Source organism: Stegodyphus dumicola, chromosome X2 (genome assembly GCF_044657685.1).
Source record: "Stegodyphus dumicola isolate Sdum_Otavi_A_Nest chromosome X2, ASM4465768v1".
Lineage (NCBI taxonomy): Eukaryota > Metazoa > Arthropoda > Arachnida > Araneae > Eresidae > Stegodyphus > Stegodyphus dumicola.
The window spans coordinates 18414041-18439038 of NC_140781.1; the positions used below are offsets into that span (position 1 = coordinate 18414041).

General features: G+C 34.7%; 1 protein-coding gene across 2 annotated transcripts in view; it reads left to right on the plus strand.

Moving 5' to 3' along the window:
• sev (receptor protein-tyrosine kinase sevenless) overlaps positions 1-24998 on the plus strand; it is a 215533-nt gene that overhangs the window by 86181 nt on the left and 104354 nt on the right. For both annotated transcript variants that reach the window (XM_085810043.1, XM_085810044.1), the window contains exon 3: positions 9155-9220. In XM_085810043.1, coding sequence (XP_085666169.1) covers positions 9155-9220 — 66 coding nt within the window. The remainder of the gene's footprint in view (positions 1-9154; positions 9221-24998) is intronic.

Consider the following 24998-nt stretch of genomic DNA (forward strand, 5'->3'; position numbering starts at 1 on the left):
CAGAACTCTTTAGGGGAAAATGAATTAAACCTTCATAAAAGTCGATTAATATGTTTCGTTCTCCTGGTTCATTTGAGATCAAAAACCGAAAATAGATTCAATTAAATTTTCATTTAAGACATTCAACTTCCTATAAAACCGGAAAATCGAATCTCAAATGCGCCAGAATTTTCCCTAGAAGCTTTGGAAACACTTGGAAAAAGAATAAAACATAACATGTGCCAAATTGACTACTCAAAAAAAAAAAAAAAAAAAAAAAAAAAAAAAACTTTACATTATTAAAAAGAAACATCTAAAATCATTATATGTAATTTCGAAATTCAAAAGCAGTTACAAATAAAGAGCAAAACAAATATACTTTAAACCAAATTGTCATTTAAACAACACTCAAAAATTGGTTGGTCCCCGATTATGCCAAACTATTAATACCAACAAAACGAAAAAAATTTCATAGCGATTTCAATTAATAATAAGAACTAATCTGTGGCCTTAAACGGCTAAAAACTGAAAACCTACTTGAAATAAAAATTGAAAAAAACGCAAACTTACTGAATTATTAAAACGACCTTCTTAACACAAACTAATTGAATTGTTAAGACAACCAAACTGTGTTCCTTGCAAAAGAATGTAGAATTCAAAGCTGCTTTGGAAAAGCCAAAAATTTGTAGTTCCTGGAAAACGTATGCGATAAGGTTCAAAGCGTCCAATAGCAGAACTAAGTATTATTTATATACAGCATTTTTTTGGGACATTCATAGTATTTAATTAAATAACCCTCAAATCTTGTTTTATAGAGACCCTAAATGCTTTGCATTTTTGTGGAGTTTTGTATCATTTACCTAAATTGACCGCTGTATTTTCTACCGCTTCAATAATACACATGGATAACATGGATAACAATAGAATTATTCTGATGCTAAATCTGAAGTGTATTTCTTCCAGATGCTGTAAAATAACAATATTTGTGGCGTAAATCAAATCTAAGTCACTTATTATCTGGATTGCCCGTTTAGTTTTCTGGAACAAATAATGAATTCTCAGGACGGTGAACTGATTGATACAGCTATGCACAGTATCGCAGATCGTTGTCAAAAACATTTGTATCTCGCTGCAGTGTAAGTCAATCATCATTCTAATTAAGTTCATTTATGTTCATTCCATAGCGCAATCACCAGATAACTTTAATTCAAAAGGGGAGGGCGAACTGCGTTTAATGTTATTCCTACCAACAGAAAATGTCCTCAAGTACTCTTTATCCAGAGTGGATAACACTATTGAACACGATTTTCCTCTCCGTTTTAGGCTCATGGTTTTGGGTTTACATGACCTTTCATGAATTTTTAAATCTGTGACATAAATATGAGTAACCAGCCGTTGGTGTTGGTCTCTTAAGAACCAGAATGTCATCTTTCCTAAGAACCTTTAAGCGCTTTATAATAAGCTTATAACATAGCTGACCGTCTGGGAAAGCTGTCTATATACACAAGCAAACTGCTGTTGTATATTTTAATTAACATATCAAAAGTTTCACCTTTGACGTGTATGAAGAGTTAAATGAAGACTAATTAAATGGTAACATATCTAGGGATAGTATAATTTAGTATTTAAAAGAAATATCATACTCAGTAATAATTATTACAGCTATTGATATTTATCTATTGGTATTTTTCCTTTTTCGTAAAGAAATAATACTTTATTATAAGACTTATTAAAAGGTATGAAAAAATTTACGTAGAATGTATTTCAGTTTATAATCACTCTCACAATATTCGTCACCGTATAAAAAGGAGAATGGAGAATTAAAAAAAAAATGCAAAGAGAAGAACACATTGAAAGTCCTTTCAAGAAATGCAGCACATTTCTTCTTAACGAGAAAGAGGCGTTTACCACTGAAGCAGATCTCATTGCAGGGAACTTCTTGAAGACAAAAGACAAATAAGTTTGCCCTTCATATACAGCACTAGTATAAAGAATTTATAATTGGTCTTGATAACAACACATTTAGCTCTTTAGATGAAGCATAGTAAAATTATTAAAACTCAGTAAAGAAAAACACTTGAGATGAGTAAACTCTTGAGTTCGTGAGGATATTTCTTAAATTCTTTTATGTAACAATTCCTTAATTGGCCAGCATTTTATACTGACTTCTTAAATATTTCAATATTCAAGCATATCGATAATTACTGATTATAAGGACATAGATAAGACACCTTTAACGCAAAAAATTTATTAATTTGGAAAATGTCATGTCCGTCTTGGTATTCGTATTATTTTCAATAATAATATTGAACATATTATGTCTCAAAATGAAAATCCTGTCTATGAATAACTGATTAAAATTTTGTATGACAAATGTTTGTAAATACCTACTACCTACAAATATTTTACCATATTAATTAAAGGCTGTGCATATATTCCTACAGTCAATAATTTGTTCAATTTCGATCTTATAAAATAATTGAGAAATAAAAAGCAAAATCTTTTATTTGAAAACTTTAGTGATATTTCATTAACTCGCTTAAAATATTTAAAGTCTATTTGGGAAACCAGACATGAGAAGAGAATTTTGGATGAACTTACTTAAATTATACATTAAGAAAGTCAGTATAGTTATCTTCTGATTTTAATTTTTAGCTTCTCGAAATCATCAGTAATTATAACCAGTCTTTAATATTTCTAGAGTTTGCTGCATTATTCACAGTTATTTAATTTCATGTTTAGAAACAACATATGCCATTGTTAATGAAACAGATAAATGGAACACAGTTAAAAGCTTTTCAGTTAATACAACAATTAATTTACAGTTAATATTAATTGTGAAAATAGAGCTAAAAATCATAACCTAATATTCGAGATTTCATCATATCTATTTATTAATCAACAATAAATCACTTCAAAAATACGTATGAAGCTACAGCTATAGGTATTTCATTCTTCATAAAGAATTTAAGTTTATTTAAGCTTAGGTATTTGAATAAAAAATTAGATTTTGAAAGAATAGCACCCAAAATATAAAAAAAAAAAAGTTTATGTAACAATACGTATATTTACACTCATGTCCATAAATTAAGGATAATTCTGAGTCACGCGGAAATCGAACTCTAAAATAAATATATCACCTGTAAAATCACTACACACATCTTCAAGAATCATACGCAAATTTCAGGAAGTAACCAGATGACACCGATGGTACTTCACAATGACGAGAGTGTAAGAGAGTGATATATAAGGAATACAGGCAAAGAAGTAAAATTGTTCGCAGGCGCTTTATAAGCATTTCAGTGCAATAACCGAATAGTTATGACACAAAGGACGCATTTGGATGATTTTTTACATGGTAGAATTATCGGCTGTCTGGAATGTGGGCGTACCCAACTGGAAGTATCAGACGAACTTGGAATTTCCCAGAGTGTCATCTCCAGGCTTTGAAAACTATTCTAAGATGATGGTAATGTGAGTAGACGTTACAGCACAGGTCGCCCCAGAGTTACAACGCCGAATGAGGACCGGTATTTGGCAGTTACTGCCAAAAGAAACAGGCGGAGCACAGCCTCAGACCTGTCTCGTCAGCTCTCTTCAGCCACTGGTACGACAATTTCAAGGCAGACCGTGTACAGACGCTTAGGGCAGATTGGTCTATATGCTCGTAGACCTGTCAGATGTGTTCCACGTACTGCAACTCACTGTCGCCTGCGGTTAGCCTGGAGTAGAGAGCATGCATTGTGGACACCGCAACAATGGGCTTGTGTGATGTTTTCCGACGAGTCCAGGTTTAGCTTGCAGTCTGATTCTCGCCGGACTTTCATATGGAGAGCTCCAGGTACCCATCACCCCCAAGAAAACATCATTGAACGACACCGTTACGGTGGTGAAGGAGTGCTCGTTTGGGGTGGAATTATTCTGGGTTCCAGAACTGACCTGCATGTTCAAATTGCAACCATGGCAAGCCAAATCTATTGGGACGTCATTCTGGAACAACATGTACGTTTGTTTCGGGGCGCCATGGGTGCACAATTTGTGTTTATGGATGACAACGTCCGTCCTCACCGTGCAAACATCGTAAGCGAATGCCTTCAATCGGAGGATATCACCCGTATGGACTGGCCAGCATTCTCACCGGACTTGAATCCAGTAGAGCACGTGTGGGACATTCTTGGCCGACGAGTTGCAGCCCGTCAACCTCCTCCTACATGTCTGCCGGAACTTCGGAGAGCATTGCTTTTTGAGTGGTGTAATATCCCCCAAGATCAGATCGATAATTTGATACTCAGCATGCCTAGGCGTTGTAAGGTCTGTATTGCATCGTCTGGGAGACATACAATGTATTAACAATCATACTAACCATGTAATATTGTTTTTTTTTTTTTTTTTTTTTTGTAAATAGGTTTTTTTGTAATTTGCTCCAGGGAGAAAAAAATCGCTATTTTTTTTAATAATATCAAACATATAGCATCTTTTTTTGCTCTTTACCTTTTGTTTAATAAATAAGCTTTATAAATAGTCAAATTTGTTTTGCTTCTAACTGTTCCTTTGCCTGATTTTGCATTATCCTCAATTTATGGACATGAATGTAATTCACATAATGCGTAATGAATTAACACCAAAACTGTTCAGTTTGGTTAAAATGTGCAGAAAAAAATGAATAAAACATATATACACATATTTTCTCCATCTCAGAATCTAACTCGCATACTTATAAAAAAAGTGTGCAGAAGTTTGGTTTTCGAATAAATTCCTTTTTGTTACTAGTGTATTAATTAATATGACTATTTATTAAAACATTATATCGGACATAATTTTATTTTAAATGAATCGTAGGGAATGTAAAGAATGCAAATTAGCTAAATTATTTTTCATTTAGAGAACAATATAATATTGAAGTGCAGAGTTTATCGGTCTTGACATTTATAAATACAAGTCGTTGATAAGTGTAATCTGTCTCAATTATAATTTTCTAAAATTGTTTCAAGATGAAAATAATAGATGGATGATGAAATAAAATATTGAAGCTAGCTCTACTAAAATATGAAATTATGTGAAAGAAATGGTTTTAAATTCTGTGAAGACAATAGAAACACTTCTAATTACTTCATTAAAACTAATGATATCTAAGGCCTGTTGCGTTTTTACCCTCTTTAAGAAAATAGGATTATTTTTTACTTTTTCTTTTTTAAGAAATTTTTATGTTCTTTTCTTTTCGCCGCTGGTAAGACAGCTGACCTACTTTAAAGTTTGCAGCCTTTGTGTTCCATTAGCCAATGTCGATCGAAGCTAATCAGATCTTTGTGCAAAAGATCTCTCAGATACCCTTTAAATATTATTTAAGCAAGATAAAAACAGCTTATGCTACTTAAATTAAGTTTTTCGACACATCTGGCGCTGAATTAAGCCTGTTGCCTCAGGCGATATCGGAATAGCTTATTCGAGCGCTGCCACCATTAAAGAATTTACTTTCCCTATATTTACATAAATATAAACTTATTAGCATTTCCACTAGATCCAACTTTTGAAAACTTAAAGGATACATGAAAGCGAACTTAAGAAAAACTTCGAGAAACCATTATGCAAGATTTTAAGTAACTCTTTAAAAGTGTAGCATTTATTTTGTTAAAAATAATTTTTGACACAACTGGCATCCTACCAAACTCAGAAGATTAAACCACTGCCCGTATGGTCCGCTTTTTAATCCACCTCTGGCATCAGCAATGACTTGCTCTCCGAATCAATGCATAAACCTAAATTTAAATTCCTGTCTAGGAGGTCCAGCTTCTGAAAACTTTTATGAAACATGGAAACGAAATCAGGAAAATGTTTCCCAAGGTCTTATGCAATGTTTTAAAATGTTTTAAAATGTTTTTTTTTTTTTTTTTTTTTTTTTTTTTTTTTTGTCTCATTCGAAATAAATTAAATTTCTGTTTGCCGCATTTAGTAAACGAAACGCATTTATTCATTAAAAGCGGCGATAGGATTAATAAATTTGTTGGTGAAGTTTTAAAGTTCCGGACTTCATATTTGTAGTTAGATTTAATCATGTTAGTGAAGTATTCTGAAAAATGTAGGAAATATAACGCAAGTGCTTTTAAATATTGACATATCTGCTAAAAAATTAGCTCGTAAATTTAAATAAGGAACGTATCTGAGTTTACAGGAAGAAAGAATTGAAAACTTTTGGATATTCACACACGCAAAATTGAGCGAAGAACAAAATTTGGGTTACAAATGACAACCGGTTCAAAATTTTAATGTGTGTAACTGGATTGAATGCCAATGGATTTAATTTGAGTTTCGGAACAACTTCATAAATTATTTAAATAAATAAGTCTGAACATTCTTTCGGCATGTATACATTTTGAAAACTTAAGGGACTTTTTTTTTTTTTTTTTTTCTGCACATATGGTTTCATAAATGTAAACTGTGTAAATGGCAAATACACTAATACGGTGTCCAATAACAGAGTGGTGCAAAACGTCCATTAGTTATGTAAAAACACAAATTTGAGGGGTCCGCTCAACTACCAAGCGCCCGGGCAAAGCAACGAATGCGTGCATCATTCGCATAATTGCTTCTGAAGTCAGTTGGCTGCTTCTGAAAAAAAGGTTAGGGACCTCATTGCTGCGGAGCGACACGATAATTGCCCTTTAGCCTCTCCCACTAACGAGTCACTTCCTTATTAGACTCACTCTGTACCTGCAACGGCATAAACAAGGTTTCAGCTTTGCTGATGGACATACAACAACGGCTACTGCGATAAAAACACCCGACTTCAATCTTCTGCTCAACCAACTTAAAACCCCTCCCATCTCATAATTTTATGAAGCGTGCCTGAAAGGAAGTATAATCATACGTTTGAAGATAATGTCGAAACCTGATGGATTACTTCCAAACGTAAGGATTATTTTCTTTAACTGATACAAGACATGCACTCCAATTTGAGTATTGAATATTCATCAAAAGCCAACGCTTACTTGATTTTGATTTTAAATTAAATTTGGCGTTATTGGTGGAATTTTGCGAGCGGCTATTTTCTTTAAATAAATAGCAAAAATTAATGATATTTATTTCTTTAGTAAAGACACGATAGAAAACTAGCAGAATAAACCCGCCTCTGTAATTACTGTACATGAAATTTATATTTTTAAATGTGCTTCGTGAATGAAAAGCTGCAGAGCATAAATAAAACTTTAAGTGGCGTTGTGCTTCCAGATGATGAATATTGATTCTTCCTTGCCACATTCCGATCAGTTTGATACCTAATGCATAAACAAATCGTTTTTATTATTACTTTTATAGTGCTGCTAGACTTTTTCTGTAAATAATGGTATTTTAAAAATAATTTTTAAGTTAATTGAATTATTTTAAAATATGTAACTTTAAAAAATTACTCCTCATTAAAACGAATGGAAAATTTTGACTCGATAATGGCGTAACCTTTAGCTGCTCTAGAACGATTTATGGTTAAAATGTATTTCGAATATGTTCCTTAATCGTATTTAATTACAATTAAGTAAATCCTTTTTAATTAGTTGTGCATACACACACTTATATATATATATATGTATATAAGTATACTTTCTCGTAAGATTTTAATAAGTGAGAAATGTAGATCCACATGGTTCAGAAAAGATTTTTGAAGGAAACGGAAAAGAAAACTAATCTGTTTTTAATAATTCAGGAAAAGATCCAATTAATTGCTAAATATTTTCAAAATTTATTTAAATAACATTTAAAGCAACTTATGGCACACATACACACACACACATACATATATATATAATGAAGACGCAATAATTAAATCAAATATAGATCAGGAAGGAGACAACTTTCCAACTGGAAATACTGATATTAAACTATAAAAAAAAAACTCAAATTTCAAATCTATTTTGAATTGTTTTTGTTTTAATTCAAATTTTAACTTCAATTTTGTTTTGAATATTTTCTATTGAGGAGTTAGTCATTTTCGTGATTTAATTATTATCTGTTAATTATTCAATTAAATTCGCAGCATACTGCGTCACTTTAATATACATCATCTCAATTTGAAATTTCTTAACTTTTGTTCATATATATAGCTTAAGCCCTAATTATTAAAGACCGATTTAAGCTTTCCTTTTTTATTGCTTTTAAAAATCTGCTCTTAATAACATGAGTTATATTTCTTGTGTTTAAAATCTTACGGGAAGGTGTGCTTCTTTTAAATGATGCTAATTTAATTTGAAAAGCGTTCAGATTTATCATCAAAATCTCCAAAATGTTCAGTACTAAAAATCTAAAATTGTAGAATTTTGCTAATACATGTTATGGGTAAATAACCAGAAAAGTAAAACTAAATAGATAAATTTGGTTAGTCTCGAGATTTCAGTTAGGTTAAGCATTAAGTTAACATTTAAACTATTTTTGCATTTAAAAATTTTTTAAGACTAACTACTTCTATCAAATTGTTGCGTTTCTGTACGGGTTCGTGGATTTGAAGTGATTAACGAAGCCACTTGACGAAGTATCAAAACACAATTTATTAGCCAGTATTACTCAGGACAGCTCCAAAACAGTCGTCGAAAAGCTATGACAAACCCGCTGAAACAATCAGCGATACAGCCTTCAGGGTATAACGGTGGAAACAGCTTTACGGCAAAGCACCAAAGCACAGCTCCCGACTCGGTTCAGTCGTTCTTGGTACTTTCGAGACTCTCCACGCTACAACTAGCGATGCACTCGCTAGACTCACGATATTCCTACGACCAACTCGCTAGACTGGACACTGACTGACTGACTAGACTAGATTATCACTCACTCACTGCTACACCGTGTGCAAGCAGGGTTTATATAGCTTTTGGGCTGCCTTCGAGAACATTGTGGTCCGAACCGGTAAGAATTCGTTCATGAAGGTTCTCCATCCGTCTATGACATAGCACTAATTTTGACGCCGAATGGGCGCTTTCTCGCCAAATTTGGCAACCTTGCCTTCCCTTGCCATTTTCTAGCAACTCGAAACTAGCTTTCAGGGAAAGCTATCTTACCGCGGCTGGACATTTCGTAACAATATGATTGTTAACTACTAATAACCAATGATAACTGCACCATTATGTATGTATGATGTCAATTTTTAAGCTCAAATTTGAAAATTATATTATGTTAATAACAATTTCTTTCTCCTTAGTGCCACGAAGGTTGCGACTTATGGACAAATGCCATTGCATCATCTTCATTTTGTCATGATGTCTGTGTAAGTAATTTAGCGCATATTTTCCCATATATTACTCAAATGTATTGAATTTTTGTACGCTAAACATATCCCATTAATATAAACAGGAAGAAAAGCAAAATAAATTATTTACTTTAGTTCCCAGAAAAATCTGTCGAATTCCGCAAAAAGTGTTAGCGGTGCACTTTTTTCATAGTTTTTATTCAAAAAGATGTTGTTTAATTCCATTGATCTTGAAAATCTTTGTTACTATATAGTTCAAATATAGGGGTTAAAAATTATTATCATTCTAGTCAGAAAACAAATAATCGAAACGCTCAGGTAATTCTTTTAAATAATCAAATCCTGAATTTAATTTTAAAAACTTCAATGAACTAACAATCCAAATAATGTTCTTCACTGCTTGTGGTAACAGTTGACTGAAAGACATCTTTAAAACATGTTGCCTGTACCAAGTAATATTTAACTAATCCCGGAATAGTTGACATATTTGTACTTCGAAAATATAACCTTGAAAAAAAAATTGATGTTATTCTTCCATTGGAGAAATCTAGATTTGCAAAGAAGTGAAAATGTTTTATTTTTGCTACTGAATGAAATTATAATATTGCTGCTAATTATATAATTGGCCGATTCTCCAATGGAAATTAGCTCCCCCTAAACTTTGATTCCAACCCGCCTTTGATATTAATTCAAACTTTAGTCACTTAATCTGCATATTAGTTCTTGAAGAATATTCATTAGCATTTATATGATATCTTATTATTTAGAAAAGGTCTAGAAAAATTTATTTAGCCAAATATAATAAAAGTGTAGAAGTTATGATATGCTATATACATTCCTTCTGCGTCAGTACTCTTATTGAGGAGTTCATAGTCCTTAGATTGCTGTTAAAGTGCAACTTTCAGACGTTTGCTTCTTTGCCGTCCACCCAAATAAAATTTTGAAAAAAGAAAAGAAAAAAACCACTTGGAGAGTCATTAATTTCTATTTATTTATTTACTGTGAGTAGGAATTCTAAAAATTAGCCTTTCTTGCGTTAGGAATTGAACCAAAGCCTTTCACTCAATAATATAAAGGAGAAAATATTTTTAATCCCTTCGATCTCTCTGACACCAACGTAGAAAATGGCTGGGTGAAGGAGGAAAGGCACTGTAGGTCAAGCTGATGGGGATTTATCATATTTATTCCCTATCTATAGCTCTGACCAGGCCCTGGAATATTGCTCTGTTTCAAAACTTTTAAGAACAACCAAACACAAAACTTTCATGTTTTCCAAACCCTCCGTTCACTAGTGGCTGAGTAGATAATACCTCTGAACACCGGTAGTTCGATACGAGTTAGAATTTCGTCGAATGGACTGACCCTGTGTGTTTTTATGGTCTTTTCTATGAGTGAAGTAAGTATGATGCAGTTTTGCTTAAAAGGACCTCATTTGGAATCTCCAACTGACTAAATAACTAAATGGCTTCCTGCTATAGCAAAGGGCAGAGCTGCCATTAACTTCGAAAATGCATAATATGCAAATTTTTTCAAGATAGTTGTACATCAGGACACTTTTCAGCATGTCTTTTCAAGTATTGTTTGAATGTCTATCTCCAATGTAAATTCTGTGTAGCAGTATTAATATAGTATTAATATATGTACAACGGATTTGTAAAGCGCACTAGTTTCGGAATATAATAGTCTATCATAATATTGAACTAATATTATGATTGTATCATACCACTATATTTATGTACCTGTACTGGTGTACCAGTATTTTGTTAATGCACAATATTTTTAAGTGCTTATGTTATGAATTGTATTATACAGCTTATGTTATGAATTATCTTCTTTGAGTAATAGTTTATTGTTATGCATCTATTTTCCAACGAGTACAGGAGTATGTTTGTAACAGTATAGTATTTTGAATGCCCAGGAAAAAAAAAAAAAAAAAAAACAGCTCTGTTTTTTAAACCAAACCAAAAGAACATGACATGCATCGCCCTCTTCAGCTTAATAGTAGGGCAATCAAAACAGACTACTTTAGCCGCACGGCTGACTTCATTCTTTACACTCTTCTTTCGTTACCCTTTGCTTTAAAGACAGCTCATTTCATCCAACTTTCTTCCAATGACTGGCAGAGTTTAAACAGGCTGATAACCACCATCCTTAATCGGATCATTTGCTTTGTCAGTGGAATGAAGAAAAGTAAAGTTAGGATGGTAGCTTATACATGCTTTGCCTATTAACAACAAACAAGCAAATCCCGAGGCCTGTGGAATGCAAAACATAAACTATTTAAAGAGTTAGCTCAAGCAAACCACGGATGAGTTTTACAGACCAATAGCGATCAAACAAAAAAATTTGACGAGCTTTTTTAGTTTGGGGGTTTGAGGGAAACATGGATGTCCTATGAGCCAATTATTTATGCAATTCTGATAAAAGTTGTAAGTCATTTGAATATGTCAGTAGGAAAAGTGATAGGATTAAACTGCCATTACCACAACTTGTCTGTTGTGGTAACTGCTGTTACCACAACATGTTCTCTTAATTTGTAATGAATTCTCTACATGCCTGCTTCGAAGGTTGTTGCTTCTATTATTGTAGCATTTTACTTGAATCACTTGTTGTTTGACTTTTGAATTAGCACTTGCAGGACTTTGAAATTCTCCCATTCCGCAAAGAAAAGCTCATTTTATACACTATAATAATTTATTTGAAAATGGTGCAAATACGGTTTGAATATTAACCCTGAAAATTATAGGATACACCGTGTATTATTGTATAAGTGCTACTAGTCCATCAAAATGGCTGGTTTTAGAAGCAATGTACATTCCGAACTAGTATTTGTAGTTTTGAAAATAGTCATTATCAACATTGTTGATAATGTTAGGTAAATTATCCTTTTGGTGAATTTTTTTGAATTTTTCAAACTACGCTGAAAATCAAGGACAGCTCAAGTTACTTTGAGTATTACATCTCGAGATAATGAAAAGTTTCAGAAAATAAAGAAGAAAATACAATATGCATTCTTAGCATGTTAATATCTACTATGTGCCGAAGTTCTATTACACTTTGCAAACAGAAACTGAAGTTACAGAACAAAGTGCACAGTGCAGATTTTTGAACAATAGAATAAAATGGCTATGCATTTTCTCGACATAATATTTCAAAATAAATACATCAAGAACGAAGTACTTGAAATTTCGTGATTAAGCTACGGAAATTAAATCCTGTTCAGAAATTTTTTCTATTGTCGACATCGTGATGGCGAATGTCTGTTGTTTCCTTGAACCTGTAAGGTTTAGACGTGACTGCAGACTCCTACTTTATTTTCTTTCAGAGAAATGGAATTTTGATAATGACGCATCTGAAGATTCTTATTTCCTTTTATTTAATTTTCCAGTATTCATTAATTCGAAAATGGCAACGTTAAATATTAATTACTATGCGTGTCTTTTAAGCTTTTAATTAACTACAATGCGGGAAGTTTTTAATATACTAGCCTCTGCTATTGTTGCCATTCGTAAATAAGAAATTATAGAAATTATTGATTACATAAAAAGTCCGCCGGTTTTCAGGTCAATTTTGTGAAAAAAAGCAAGTAGGTATCATGAATGAAGACTTGTTAAATATTCACAAGCCAAAGACTTATTAAATATGCACAAATTTTTGTCCAGTTTTCTGATGTTTTAGGTCTTAAATTTTGTACATTTGGTTTTTTAGTTTCAGTTAGAAATGAGAGTTGAGAGAAAAAATATGTTCTGTCAAGCAAAGCTGATGACTGCCTATATACATGACAATGATTCGTTAAGTTGCTTTACATTGCGCATTAAAATCAAAAAGAAAACGAAAGAGAAGAATTATTAGAAAGCCCATTTTTCAATTTCAGTTTCAGTAGCCGCAAAGCGCTTATAAAAACGAATATTCAGTGGAGATTTTCCCATTCTCTCAAACTTATTAAATGTTTCAGTTGGATAGTAAAAATAAAATCCCCAACCTTTGTTTTACTTTAAAAATATGTTTTAAGAGCAAGAAAACGTTGCCTTCCAGCTTCGAATAGCAATAAAAGCTTAAAATATACTCGGAAAATTAACTACTACTATTACTAAAAGCATACTTAGCAACAATTAATTGCAGTAGGGCTGAATAATGTTAAAGAGACAATAGAAAAAATTATTTAAAAAATGGCTCTTGATATTTGTATGCTTTTTTTTAAAAGTACAGTGATACTCATTTATAAATTTTATTAATTCGTGCATAAATTTTAAAAAGAGTTATCTTTTATACTAAATGTGAAATTTCCAGTGATTTAACAAATCCTAGCGATTACGGAATGAACTAAGAAAAGTTTGTGGCATTTCATTTGGGCTTGAAATTTTATAAATTTTTGTCATTAAAAAACATGGTAAAACCATTAATACATGATATACATGATAAGAGTCTTCAAAACAAGTTAAAATCATTAATATTTTCCCTTGTAATGCATTTTCAAGTTAAATTCGGATTTTAATTGTTTTTATTTAATGAATCAAATATTTGTAACAAAATTTTACTATTTTCTTTATAGGTCTAGCAAGTAAAATATTATTTTAAAGCGGAGAATCAAAGTTATTTTATATCTAAGGTGAATTGAAGGAAAACAAAATTTAATGATTTGTCTGAAACAGAGTGGCGTAAACAGAAAAAAAAAAAAAAAAAAAAAAAAATGTTTTTTTGGTCTCTCTCTAAAAGCCTCATTATATGTAACTTTAAGGAAATTTGAGCACGTTTTTGAGTTTCTGAGGTCCTTACAGCTATTTTATTTCAGTAAGCACGTGTAAACCAATAACGTAGATAAAAATATCGTTGCGAAATCTGAAAGCATTCAGATTGGTCTCGCTTAAAGTTCCTCGGTAAATACCAATTTTTTTTTTTTTTTTTTTTTTAAAGCAGCGGGCACTTGCTTTTTAAGCATTGACCACTCCTAAGGCCAGAAGTAGTGGCCACTTTATTGTGAAGGCACCTAATAGGCCGCCACCGTTACCCCTTATAAGAGGGCACACAATTTACATCCATGCCTTCTCCGGGATTCGAATCTGGGGCCTTTGGTATCGCAGTCAACTCCCCTGACAACTGTACCGTCTGGGGGGGGGCAGAAATACCTAATATCGCTACTAAACGAGCATTTAAGCTCTCTTAAGAAAAATAAATGTCAAACATATTTACCTAGATTTACTTGAAATTTTGCTATGGATTTAGTTTTCTTAACTCCTTCTTCATACCCTACAGAGTTAAAAAAATATTATCTGTCTGGATTATATTTTATTCAACGTTTGCTATTATTTAAAAAAAAAGAAAGAAAAGTAAATAAAATTAAAAATGAATAAAACTTTGCTGTTAAGCGGCGCTCAGTTTATTATTCTGTACAGAAGCTAATCAATATATGGAGTTAGAAATTTCTTTCATCAATAACTCTAGGAGTGTAAAACGTTATACATTAGATATATTACAAATTATATTATTTATATATATTATAAGGTATATCTCCCGCTTTCTTAGCATGCCTTCCTGGTGTAGTGGTCAGCACACTCGGCGCGTACTCGAGAGGTCCTTGGTTCGAGTTTGGGCAAGGGCTTTGCTCATTTTTCATCTCTCCTGCTTTTAAAAAGTATCTAATGTCTCTACAATATTATCTATGAGATGTCGTTCTGTAAATTACATCAGTTAGATATGCTATTAAAAGAAAAGGAAAACGGATATTTAAACTGAAATTTAGAATCGGTTTTAATTTGTATTCTAAATTTTAGAAAAGAAATTAAAGGTTTTGTATTGTGTGCAAAGTTCAACATCTGTCATCATATTTTAACTCCGGAAGACGATAAATTAAAAAAGAAAGAATAAACAATAATATAAGAAATAAAACAATAGACCATCTCATAACTAGTTATACTAGGTAGCGTAAATGATAAATGCACTAATAGGGTAACGTAACGTACTGTAATGCAAGTAATTTAAAGACGTTATTAATGGCGATACGTAATTCGCTCTATAAAACATTCTGTACTGTCACCTAAACTACATGTCAGATACAATAATAGTAACAATAAAAATTTTTTAAAAATGCCTTAATTTTCCATGAATTGTGTTTGGTTAAGTTTAAAAGCTTTTCTATAGCTTCGCAGTTTTCAAAGTGATGTAAAAATATTTACTTCTTTTTAATTAGAAGCATGTCCGAAAAAAATTTAGATTCTAATGCCAGAATAATTAGAGATACGGATACGTAATTTTCGTATTTACAAAGAGATGAGAATAAAGGCGAAATTTACCAATATTAATAATTAAATGAGAAATACTATTTGTAAACCTTATTGAACAAAAATGGATGAAAAATAGGTATTTAAAAATAATTCGCCTGACGCTCGTCGACCAGCGTCTCACTACATGTTCGAAGTCTCTTCTTACACATAACTGTCGCCCATCTCCCCCCTCTACGTATTCGGTGAATAGTCCTTATCAGCCGTCCTAGTGTTCATACCTGCCCTTACCTATCACCTGTACGCATCCATTCATTTGCCTCGCGCCAGTCATCTCACTCAGCCAGCTCAGTCGTATGGCAAAATGTGAAAAAAAGCAAGTGTTTCTTTTGTTTTTGAACATAATTGAACGCGCAGTTGAATTTAGTGGATGTAATTATTTTTTATCATATCAGTCGCCATAATAAAAGGTATAATTGACGGAATAAATTACTTTTCGGTGTAATTGACAGAATAAATTACTTTTTTCTGTCAATTACAAGTTTTTGACTTATCTTGTAAGGATCTTAAGTTTTACTAACGTTTATTTTATTTTAAATCTTTACTATCACTTCTTATTTTCTACTTCCGGCCAGAATTATAAGCGTTAACGTAATTATGCAAAGTTTGTCTGGCGAGCGCCAAGTATTTAAGTTGTGGCTTTTTGCCAAGCGAGAGAGAGGAAGCAGTGAGTCGAAGCAGGCCGCTTACCTTAGAAGTTTTACTCAGTTGCTGGTTGCCTTCCAGGCCAGAGGTTTTAATCCTCTTAATAATTTTTAAACGTATTGTAGTGTTCACAGTTCTCTGTACTACATACGGCTTCCTGTTAATATAAGGCCAATCTTCCACGTTTATTATTTTAAAGTTAAATTAGAGTTTAGTTTTATTTTTTATATTTTTACGTTAGACCACAAGTAGCGGGTCTGTGTATTCCGAAGTACGGAAGTTATTGTAAATAGAGAAAAATAAAGGGTTTTGTATACCCTTCTTGTGTATCCTGTCCACTTCCCACAGTGATTGAACATAGCTTTAGTAAGCTCTCTGTTCCGAGTCAGGTCCTTGCATGTTCCCGAAGAAAGTAAGACGGAACATTGAACCTGATAGTGGCGCCCAACGAAGAAGAATAACCATGGCCGAGTTTCAAGAAGAACCTGTGCTGCCTGCAGAAGCGGCTCAGAATCCAGAAATGCCAGCGGTCGCCCTGGAAGGATTTGGTTACATCGTCCAGACCATGCGCGCTTCGATGAAACCAGAAGCAACATTTAATGGAAATTCACCGGTAACCAGTTTTTTGGAAAAATTGGATGACCACTTCATGCTCTACCCCGTGCACGAATTTCAAAAAATTACCTTAGCTACCAGCGCTTTGAGGGGTCAAGCGCTTAACTGGTTCAAATGTATATGCAGAAGTCTCTTGGGTCAAGCAGGAAGTCCCACCTATACTTACGAGAATTTCAAGACTGCCCTACTAAAAGCCTTCCCTGTCGTAAGGGATCGTGCGAAATTAGAAACGGAACTTTTTAGTATATATCAACAAAGAATCGAAAACCTCTCAAGCTTTATTTTAAGAAAAATTCACGTCTTCAAACTCTTGTATGGAAACCGTCCGTATCCTGAGATAATTCCAGTGATTTTGCCGAGGTTACTGCCCCAAGTGCAAGACTTTATTGAATTAAGAAATCCGACTACACTGGAAAAGTTATTTGAGCTAGCAATCCAGTTTGAAAGTAGAAGAACGGCGGACGTCGAAAGAAGACGCCAATATCAACAGCGAAACCAATTTGGTGCGCCAAGACAACAGCAAACTCAAGCACACGGCTACGGAAGCAAAGCGAATCAGTGGGCAAGGAAACCCGAGCATTCAAAAACAGCCGGCGAACGTCGACAGTTCAATAGCAATCCAGGAAAAAAGTCTCAAGGCCAGGGGAAAAAGAAGGAAAGCACGGAAATGAAAAATAAGTTAAACTAAAACGGATTTCTGCTGACGGGAGGGTGCGGAAATCCGAAGGCCAAGAAAACCCCTCTTCCTTCAAGTTAAATACAGTAATGGTGAAAAATTTGACTCTTCCGAAGATTGAAGTGTTGGTGAATAATATCCCAGCCACCGCACTCCCGGATACAGGCGCGCAGTGTTCCTGTGTGGCAGAAGATTTTTTTAGGAAGTATTTTCGGAAATACCGCATATATAATTCGGATAATACGACAGTGTTAGCGGCGCAAGGAGAAAAATGTAAGTGTATAGGTAAAGTACCGCTGTATGTCCGTATCAAGGACGAACAAGTAAAGGTGATGTTTTTCATAGTAAAGAATCTGCAAGCACATATGATCTTAGGAATAGATTTTCTTTCAGAGGCACAAGCAACGCTGGATTTTAATGAAGCGTCCCTTAAGCTGACGATGAAACCAGTTCGTGCAGAAAAGGCTGAACCGCCCATGTTAAATCTTGACCACCTGCCTAATGACGAGCAAGGAAGAATCCGACAAGTGGTAAGTGAATTTGCTTCGTTATTTAGTGATATTCCAGGATTTACTCAGGTTACTAACCATAGTATTGACACCGGAGATTCAATGCCAGTTCGCCACAAAGCATACCGGTATGATAAGAATAAGGAAAAAATTATAGAATGGCATATCACCGATATGCTACGTAAAAAGATCATAACGCCCATCTCAAGTAGTTATGCTAGCCCGGTGGTATGTAAGAAAAATAATGACTATCCTTTGACACATCCAAAAAAGTGGAGATTCGCAATTGACTACCGTAAATTAAACTCCATAACTAAATATCCGGTATATCCGTTACCTATTATTGAAGAAATTCTAAGGAACATAACATCCACCAAATATATGACGACTTTAGACTTAACGACTGGTTATTTTCAAATAGGGGTTAGGCCTGAGGACGTGCCTAAGACTGCTTTTATAACCAAGTCTGGCACTTATGCATTTTTGCGTATGCCGTTTGGCCTTTCAGGGGCGCCGGCAACATTTCAGCGATGTATGGACATTGTGTTAAGACCTGTTCTTGGAAAGTCCACATTTATCTATTTAGACGATATCATTATTACTAGTGATAATCTCGACCAACATGTACAGGATTTAAGACAGGCGTTTTCTTTATTAAATGAGGCCGGTCTAAAAGTTAATGTCGAAAAGTGCAAATTTGCAGCCCCTGAATTAAAATATTTAGGTTACAAGATATCTCAGAAAGGAATAGAGACAGACGAATCAAAAATAATCGCTGTACAAAAGTATCCGACTCCAAACACGGCAAAGAAGCTCTCTTCTTTTCTAGGACTTTGTTCATATTATAGGTCCTTTATAAAAAATTTTGCAGCTATTGCTGAACCATTGTTAAAATTAAAAAGGAAAAAGGCAAGATTCTCGTGGACGGCCGAAGCCAATAGTGCTTTCGAAAAATTAAAACAAGCATTAACGCAAGCCCCTGTGTTGAAATTTCCTGAAAAGGATGAAAATTTAGAAATTTCAGCGGATGCTTCGGATTATGCGGAAGGGGCGGTACTTTCGCAAAATCAACAGCCCGTGGCATTTTTTAGCCGAACTTTAAATCAAACACAAAGAAACTATTCCGCGACCGAGAGAGAGGCACTTGCAGTTTTGTTAGCAGTGCAAAAGTTCCGAGTCTATTTTGGAAAGGCGCCAATAACAGTGTACTCTGATCATGCGGCGGTAACTAAATTGTACTCAGGGAAAAACTTATCCCCAAGGTTAATAAGATGGGCACTCAAGCTACAAGAATACAATCTGGTAATCAAGCATACCCCCGGAAAGGAAAATATCGTAGCAGATGCCCTATCCAGAATTAAAATAGATGAAGAAGGTAATACCGTAAAGGTGGCAATGCTCACAGCATGTACAATAAATTCCCGAGAAACTGTAATAACCGAACTGGGTAAGGATCCTGAGTTTGGAAGCATTTATGAGTATTTAAAGGATCCTGAAAATTTTAGCCACCAAGATATTGTGGCGATAAGAAATAGGGCGGCCCATTACGAACTAATAGATGGTCTATTATTCTATACAAAAACTACGAATTCCAACAACGAATTTCGACCTGTTATCCCAGCTAGTCTTAGATTAAATATCCTGCAGGAGCTCCATGACAGCCCTTTAGCTTCTCATGCTGGTAATCGAAAAACTATCCAACGCGTACGCGAGGCAGTCTATTTTCCTGAACTGCAAAAGTTAACAAGGGCGTATGTCCAGTCCTGCCCAATATGTCAAGCAGTTAATTATATTAATTTCCGCCCGGCCGGGTTTCTAAATAGTATTAAATCCGAATTTCCAAATGAAATAATTGGCATCGATTTATTGGGCCCTTTCCCAAAAAGTCAGTTAAATAAAAGTCGCTATCTCCTTGTTATGGTTGATCATTTTAGTAAATGGACCGAAATCCTTCCCTTAAAACGAGCCTCCGCGAAATTAGTTACTGATTCTATTTTAAATAAATACATTTTAAAATACGGGGCGCCCCTAAAAGTTATATCGGATAATGGTCCTCAATTTGTAAGTAATGTATTTGAAGACATGTGCCAAAAACGGGGCATACGTCATTTAAAAATGGTCCCGTATCGGCCGCAATCAAATATAGCGGAACAGGTCAATAGAAATATAGTGAAAATTATCCGTAGTTATGTTAAAAATTTTCATAAAAGCTGAGATAACTATGTCAATGAATTTGCTTTCGCCCTTAGGACCGCAAAACATGATACAACGGGCAAAACTCCTGCTGAGTTATTTTTAGGCAGAAAGATTATAACGCCGTTAGATAAATTATTTTATGTGCAACAAAGAGCCCCAGAATTTAAAATGGGTGATATAGAAAAACTAATTAAGGAAGCAAAGAAGAATACTGAAGTAGCACAGAGAAAACAAAAACTATATTATGACATGAAACGACGGGGAGTAACTTATAAAGTAGGGGATGAAGTTTTAAAAATTAAGCATTCACTTTCTTCAGCACCAGAAGATAAAACTGCCAAATTTTTTCGACGATTTGAAGGACCATATGTCATAGAAAAAATAACTCACGCTGTAGTAGTGTTAAAAGCTAGAAATGGTGAAACCTGCTCCGCAAACATTGATCAAATCAAACCCTACTATGATCGTAATAAAATGAAAATCTTCCAAGATCTTTTGCAGGACCCGGCACGGCAGACAGCGCAGGCACAAGCTCCAGAGGTGGAAAAACGATAAGTACAAGGGCAAGCCATTAAGAGGCAGGAGCAAGTGAAAAGAAAGTTTCCCCGCGGGAAAATTGAAGGTAGCAAGAAAAAGAAGCCGTTCCACCGTCCAGAAAAGAGAGCTCACTAACACCCCCAGAATGAAGAAGGGAGAAGGACGACGTATGCAAAGAGAGCCAGGAGAAATAACGGCAACTATAACCCGGCTCTAAAACATAAGATCTACTCATCCGACAGGACTCTCCGCAGCAAATGTCGCCGAACTGCGGAAGGGCCACCAGCGGCGGAGGAAAAGTTACAAGGAAAATTTGAACGGCCAGCAACGAGGTCCAAGCAGGAACACGAAAGAAATTTCCCGGTTCCGCCAAGACCAGCTGCCATCAAACGGCCAAGACCACAGGCAGAGGCGAAAAAGAAGTTATTCAAGGGTGACCGAACTGGAGAAAAAAGAAAGCATCTAGAGGAAGGCACTGAAGGGCGAGCCCGTACAAGAAGGAGGATAAATCAAACAACGATCTGCACTACCTTTCAGGACTGGGCCCAGAAAAGAATGTCCGAATATCACAAAGATAAGTAAAATTTTATGTTACTTTGCAAACTTAAGTTAATCTTTCATTCTTACTGCAAGTGGCAGATTTCAAGAAGTTTTACCTCATGCGAGGTCTACCTTTATCGCCAAAAGGGCGAGAAATGAGTTGTTACCGATTTTGGTATTATGTTTTTCAATTACTCGCGCGTAAAACTACAGTTGATGTATAATAGCGTTGTGTAAAGACTTAAATATTGTAAAAAGTTATTGTATAAATATTATTTAAAACATTCTGGCAAGAAAGAAGTTTTAGTCTGAAAGACATTTTGAAATGTATTATTTCAATGTAGAAAGAATTGGCACTTGCTTTGAAAAGAATAGAAGTTAACAATGTACTACTAATGTATGTTTTCAAATGTATAAAATTAACGGCATGTTAATATGTTCTTATATACAATGTGAACTGTTATTTTAAATGTTAAGAAATACCGTGATATGGTAAAAGTGAAAGTAATGTTAAAATTTTTTTTTATTCGTGTGACTGTAAAAAGACTAAATCATGGTGGATATGTGTTAAAGGTTGAATGATGTAGTTAGGCTCTCTGACGCTACACTTCAGAGTTAGCCACTTTCAGAATAGTACCTCAGGGTTTAGAATTGAAATTAGGGTGTGTTACGAGGTCTTGGTATGTTGAAGTTTAACACGTTAGTGTTTTGATTGTAGGAGGAAGTGTTGAACACATAGACATAAACACATTCGTGTTTGGTGTTCTTTTACAACACATGTCAGAGAGCACGGGGAGAGATAACTAAAATAGTTATGAATGAAATAAGAATGTTAAGAGAAATATAATTATACATGTTACTTGCCATTTCATTGTGTAACATTTCATTAAACTAGTTTTCCTTCCAGATCTCTGGAAGGAACCAGATTTGAATAAAAGCTCCTGTTTAGATACAGTACAGATAAAAAAAATTGTGTCCTGGGAGCTGCTATTGTAAAAACAAATTTCTTTCTTTTAAATTTCTAGTTTCTAGCGAAAAATGTTTGTAAAAGATTGGCCTCGCGTTAGATTCTAGAGCTAAAAGTTTTCAACAAGGTCGTTTTAGACCTCAGTTTCAAACTAATTAACTCTGGCGGGAAGTATGTAAGGATCTTAAGTTTTACTAACGTTTATTTTATTTTAAATCTTTACTATCACTTCTTATTTTCTACTTCCGGCCAGAATTATAAGCGTTAACGTAATTATGCAAAGTTTGTCTGGCGAGCGCCAAGTATTTAAGTTGTGGCTTTTTGCCAAGCGAGAGAGAGGAAGCAGTGAGTCGAAGCAGGCCGCTTACCTTAGAAGTTTTACTCAGTTGCTGGTTGCCTTCCAGGCCAGAGGTTTTAATCCTCTTGATAATTTTTAAACGTATTGTAGTGTTCACAGTTCTCTGTACTACATACGGCTTCCTATTAATATAAGGCCAATCTTCCACGTTTATTATTTTAAAGTTAAATTAGAGTTTAGTTTTATTTTTTATATTTTTACGTTAGACCACAAGTAGCGGGTCTGTGTATTCCGAAGTACGGAAGTTATTGTAAATAGAGAAAAATAAAGGGTTTTGTATACCCTTCTTGTGTATCCTGTCTACTTCCCACAGTGATTGAACATAGCTTTACTAAGCTCTCTGTTCCGAGTCAGGTCCTTGCATGTTCCCGAAGAAAGTAAGACGGAACATTGAACCTGATAATCTGATGCATAATACCCTTTATTCTTCCGTGCACGTAAGTCACAGGATGATGTTTCTTAAGTGATTCATATATTCTTATGCATAATTACTGTAATTTTCGTTTAGAAGGTTACAAAAAGGATACTGCAACCAGACATACGGGTAGTGCTAGTCATTTAAAGAAGAAAAATGTAGCCATCCCAGTGCCATACGGGATTCAGCAGCATACTACATTTGTCAATAGTTTTCAAGTGCAAGAACACGCCGAAATGAAAAAGAGAAGAATTTGTTGAGGATACGGGGAAAATGCATTTAAAAACCAATATTCTGCTGCATTAACTAGATCACCTAGCTGTGTGTGATAATTCAGTCAAATACGGACCTGCTCCAGATTATTTTCCTTCCGTTTTAGTGGTTTTCCCTTGTGTAACGTGTACACGAGCCAGTTTCCCTTAAAACGTCCTCCACGGAGGTATCCCTTCCCTCAGGCAGATAACTCTCTAATGCTTTCGCGTAATCAAATATACCCAATCAAACAATGAATTTTATCATGGTCAGGAACCCAGGGTTGCCTCTATAGTCGGCATTGGCCTTGAGCACATTGTAAATGACAGCACAAATTTTCTGAGCTTCGTTCCAGTTTCGAAAACGAATCCCACAGGTAACTTATCCCAGATTCACCTCTCTTTCGTCGCCGAAACTCTTGAAAGGACTTTCGGTTCGCCGTGTATTTTAAGTGCCTTCATGTTGCAAAGACATTACACACTTACAAACATCCAAGCCTTCTCCACGACTGAAACCCAGAATCCAACAATACGGCAGTCAACATCGCTAACCACTATACCGATCAAGGAGGCTCCAGCAATAGTTGACTAGTTGAAGGAATATGAAACGCCTAATTTGTTGAAATAATATGAAATAGAATACTCAAGTAAAAGATCTACTGTAGTAGCAGACTGTGCGCACTACGTAACTAATTCAACTTACTGAAACTACATCACTGGTGGCTATATTTTGCTCGTTTAATGCTGGGCGCATAAAGTGAATCTTGATGGTGACGTATTTATAAAAGAATCTAAAGAATAAAATACAGTTTTATTCAGAATTTTACAGCCGAAATAAAAGCGGTTTTTTTCCGCTTGAAAATAATTAAAGTACTAAATGTGTACTAAGTTAGTACTAAAAGAAAAGATTTTTCAGTTGGTAGTAAAGTTTATTCTGCCCTATGATAAACAGGTGGAATTCTAAGTTTGAAGCTGTCGTTTATCATGCATTTCTCATTGAATATGAGGGTGACAATTCGGGTATCGCTTTTCTAAAGGAATGTTTTGAAAATGATATTCTATGTCGTAAACTATTGGCTCAAATGCCTTCCTTTTCTCAATTCTGTCTAATTGTTCCCCGCGTGTCTTGATGCTGTAACTGGAAAATACGGCCGGCTAAGTTATCAGAAAGTCCGGCGCTCAAGTGCCGGCGAGAGCGTCGCACATTCATCATCTCTCCAGCTCCGAAATAAAATGCCTAATGACACAGTGACGCCAGAACTAACTCATTCGCCAAAACCTGGTGGACGATAATTCGTCACCACCGCGATTTGGCGAATGAGTCACTTTCTCTCCAGTCGCCCCTTAAGTTGAGCGTGAGTATAAGGTATTTTAAACCTTTTTCCCCCCCGTATCTTCTTGGTGATTCAGTTATCAAAACAAATTCAGCTATCAATCGGAAGTTCCGAAGTTCGAATCCCGGCGAAGCCATTGCACATTTTTCACGATTCCTGCTTCGATAAATCTAAAAGACTCTACAACATCACTGGTAATAGGCGTTTTTAAACGGAATTTCAGAGTAAGTCATGTTAGAACGCATGCAAATGTAAATAGTCCGCACGTATACAAGCCAAGTCACTCGCGAATGTGCGAGGTGGCTTACATGCTTGCGATATGTCTATACCTTTCCGCATCTTGTAAAGCCTAGCTCTTACGAAGGCCATATTATTTTAAAATATTATTTAATATGGTCCGAATTTTCCTTTGTATTTAAAATAAATCCTCTACTCCGCCGCCAAGCAACGAGTGCTAGTTTGAACGTCGTTTGCT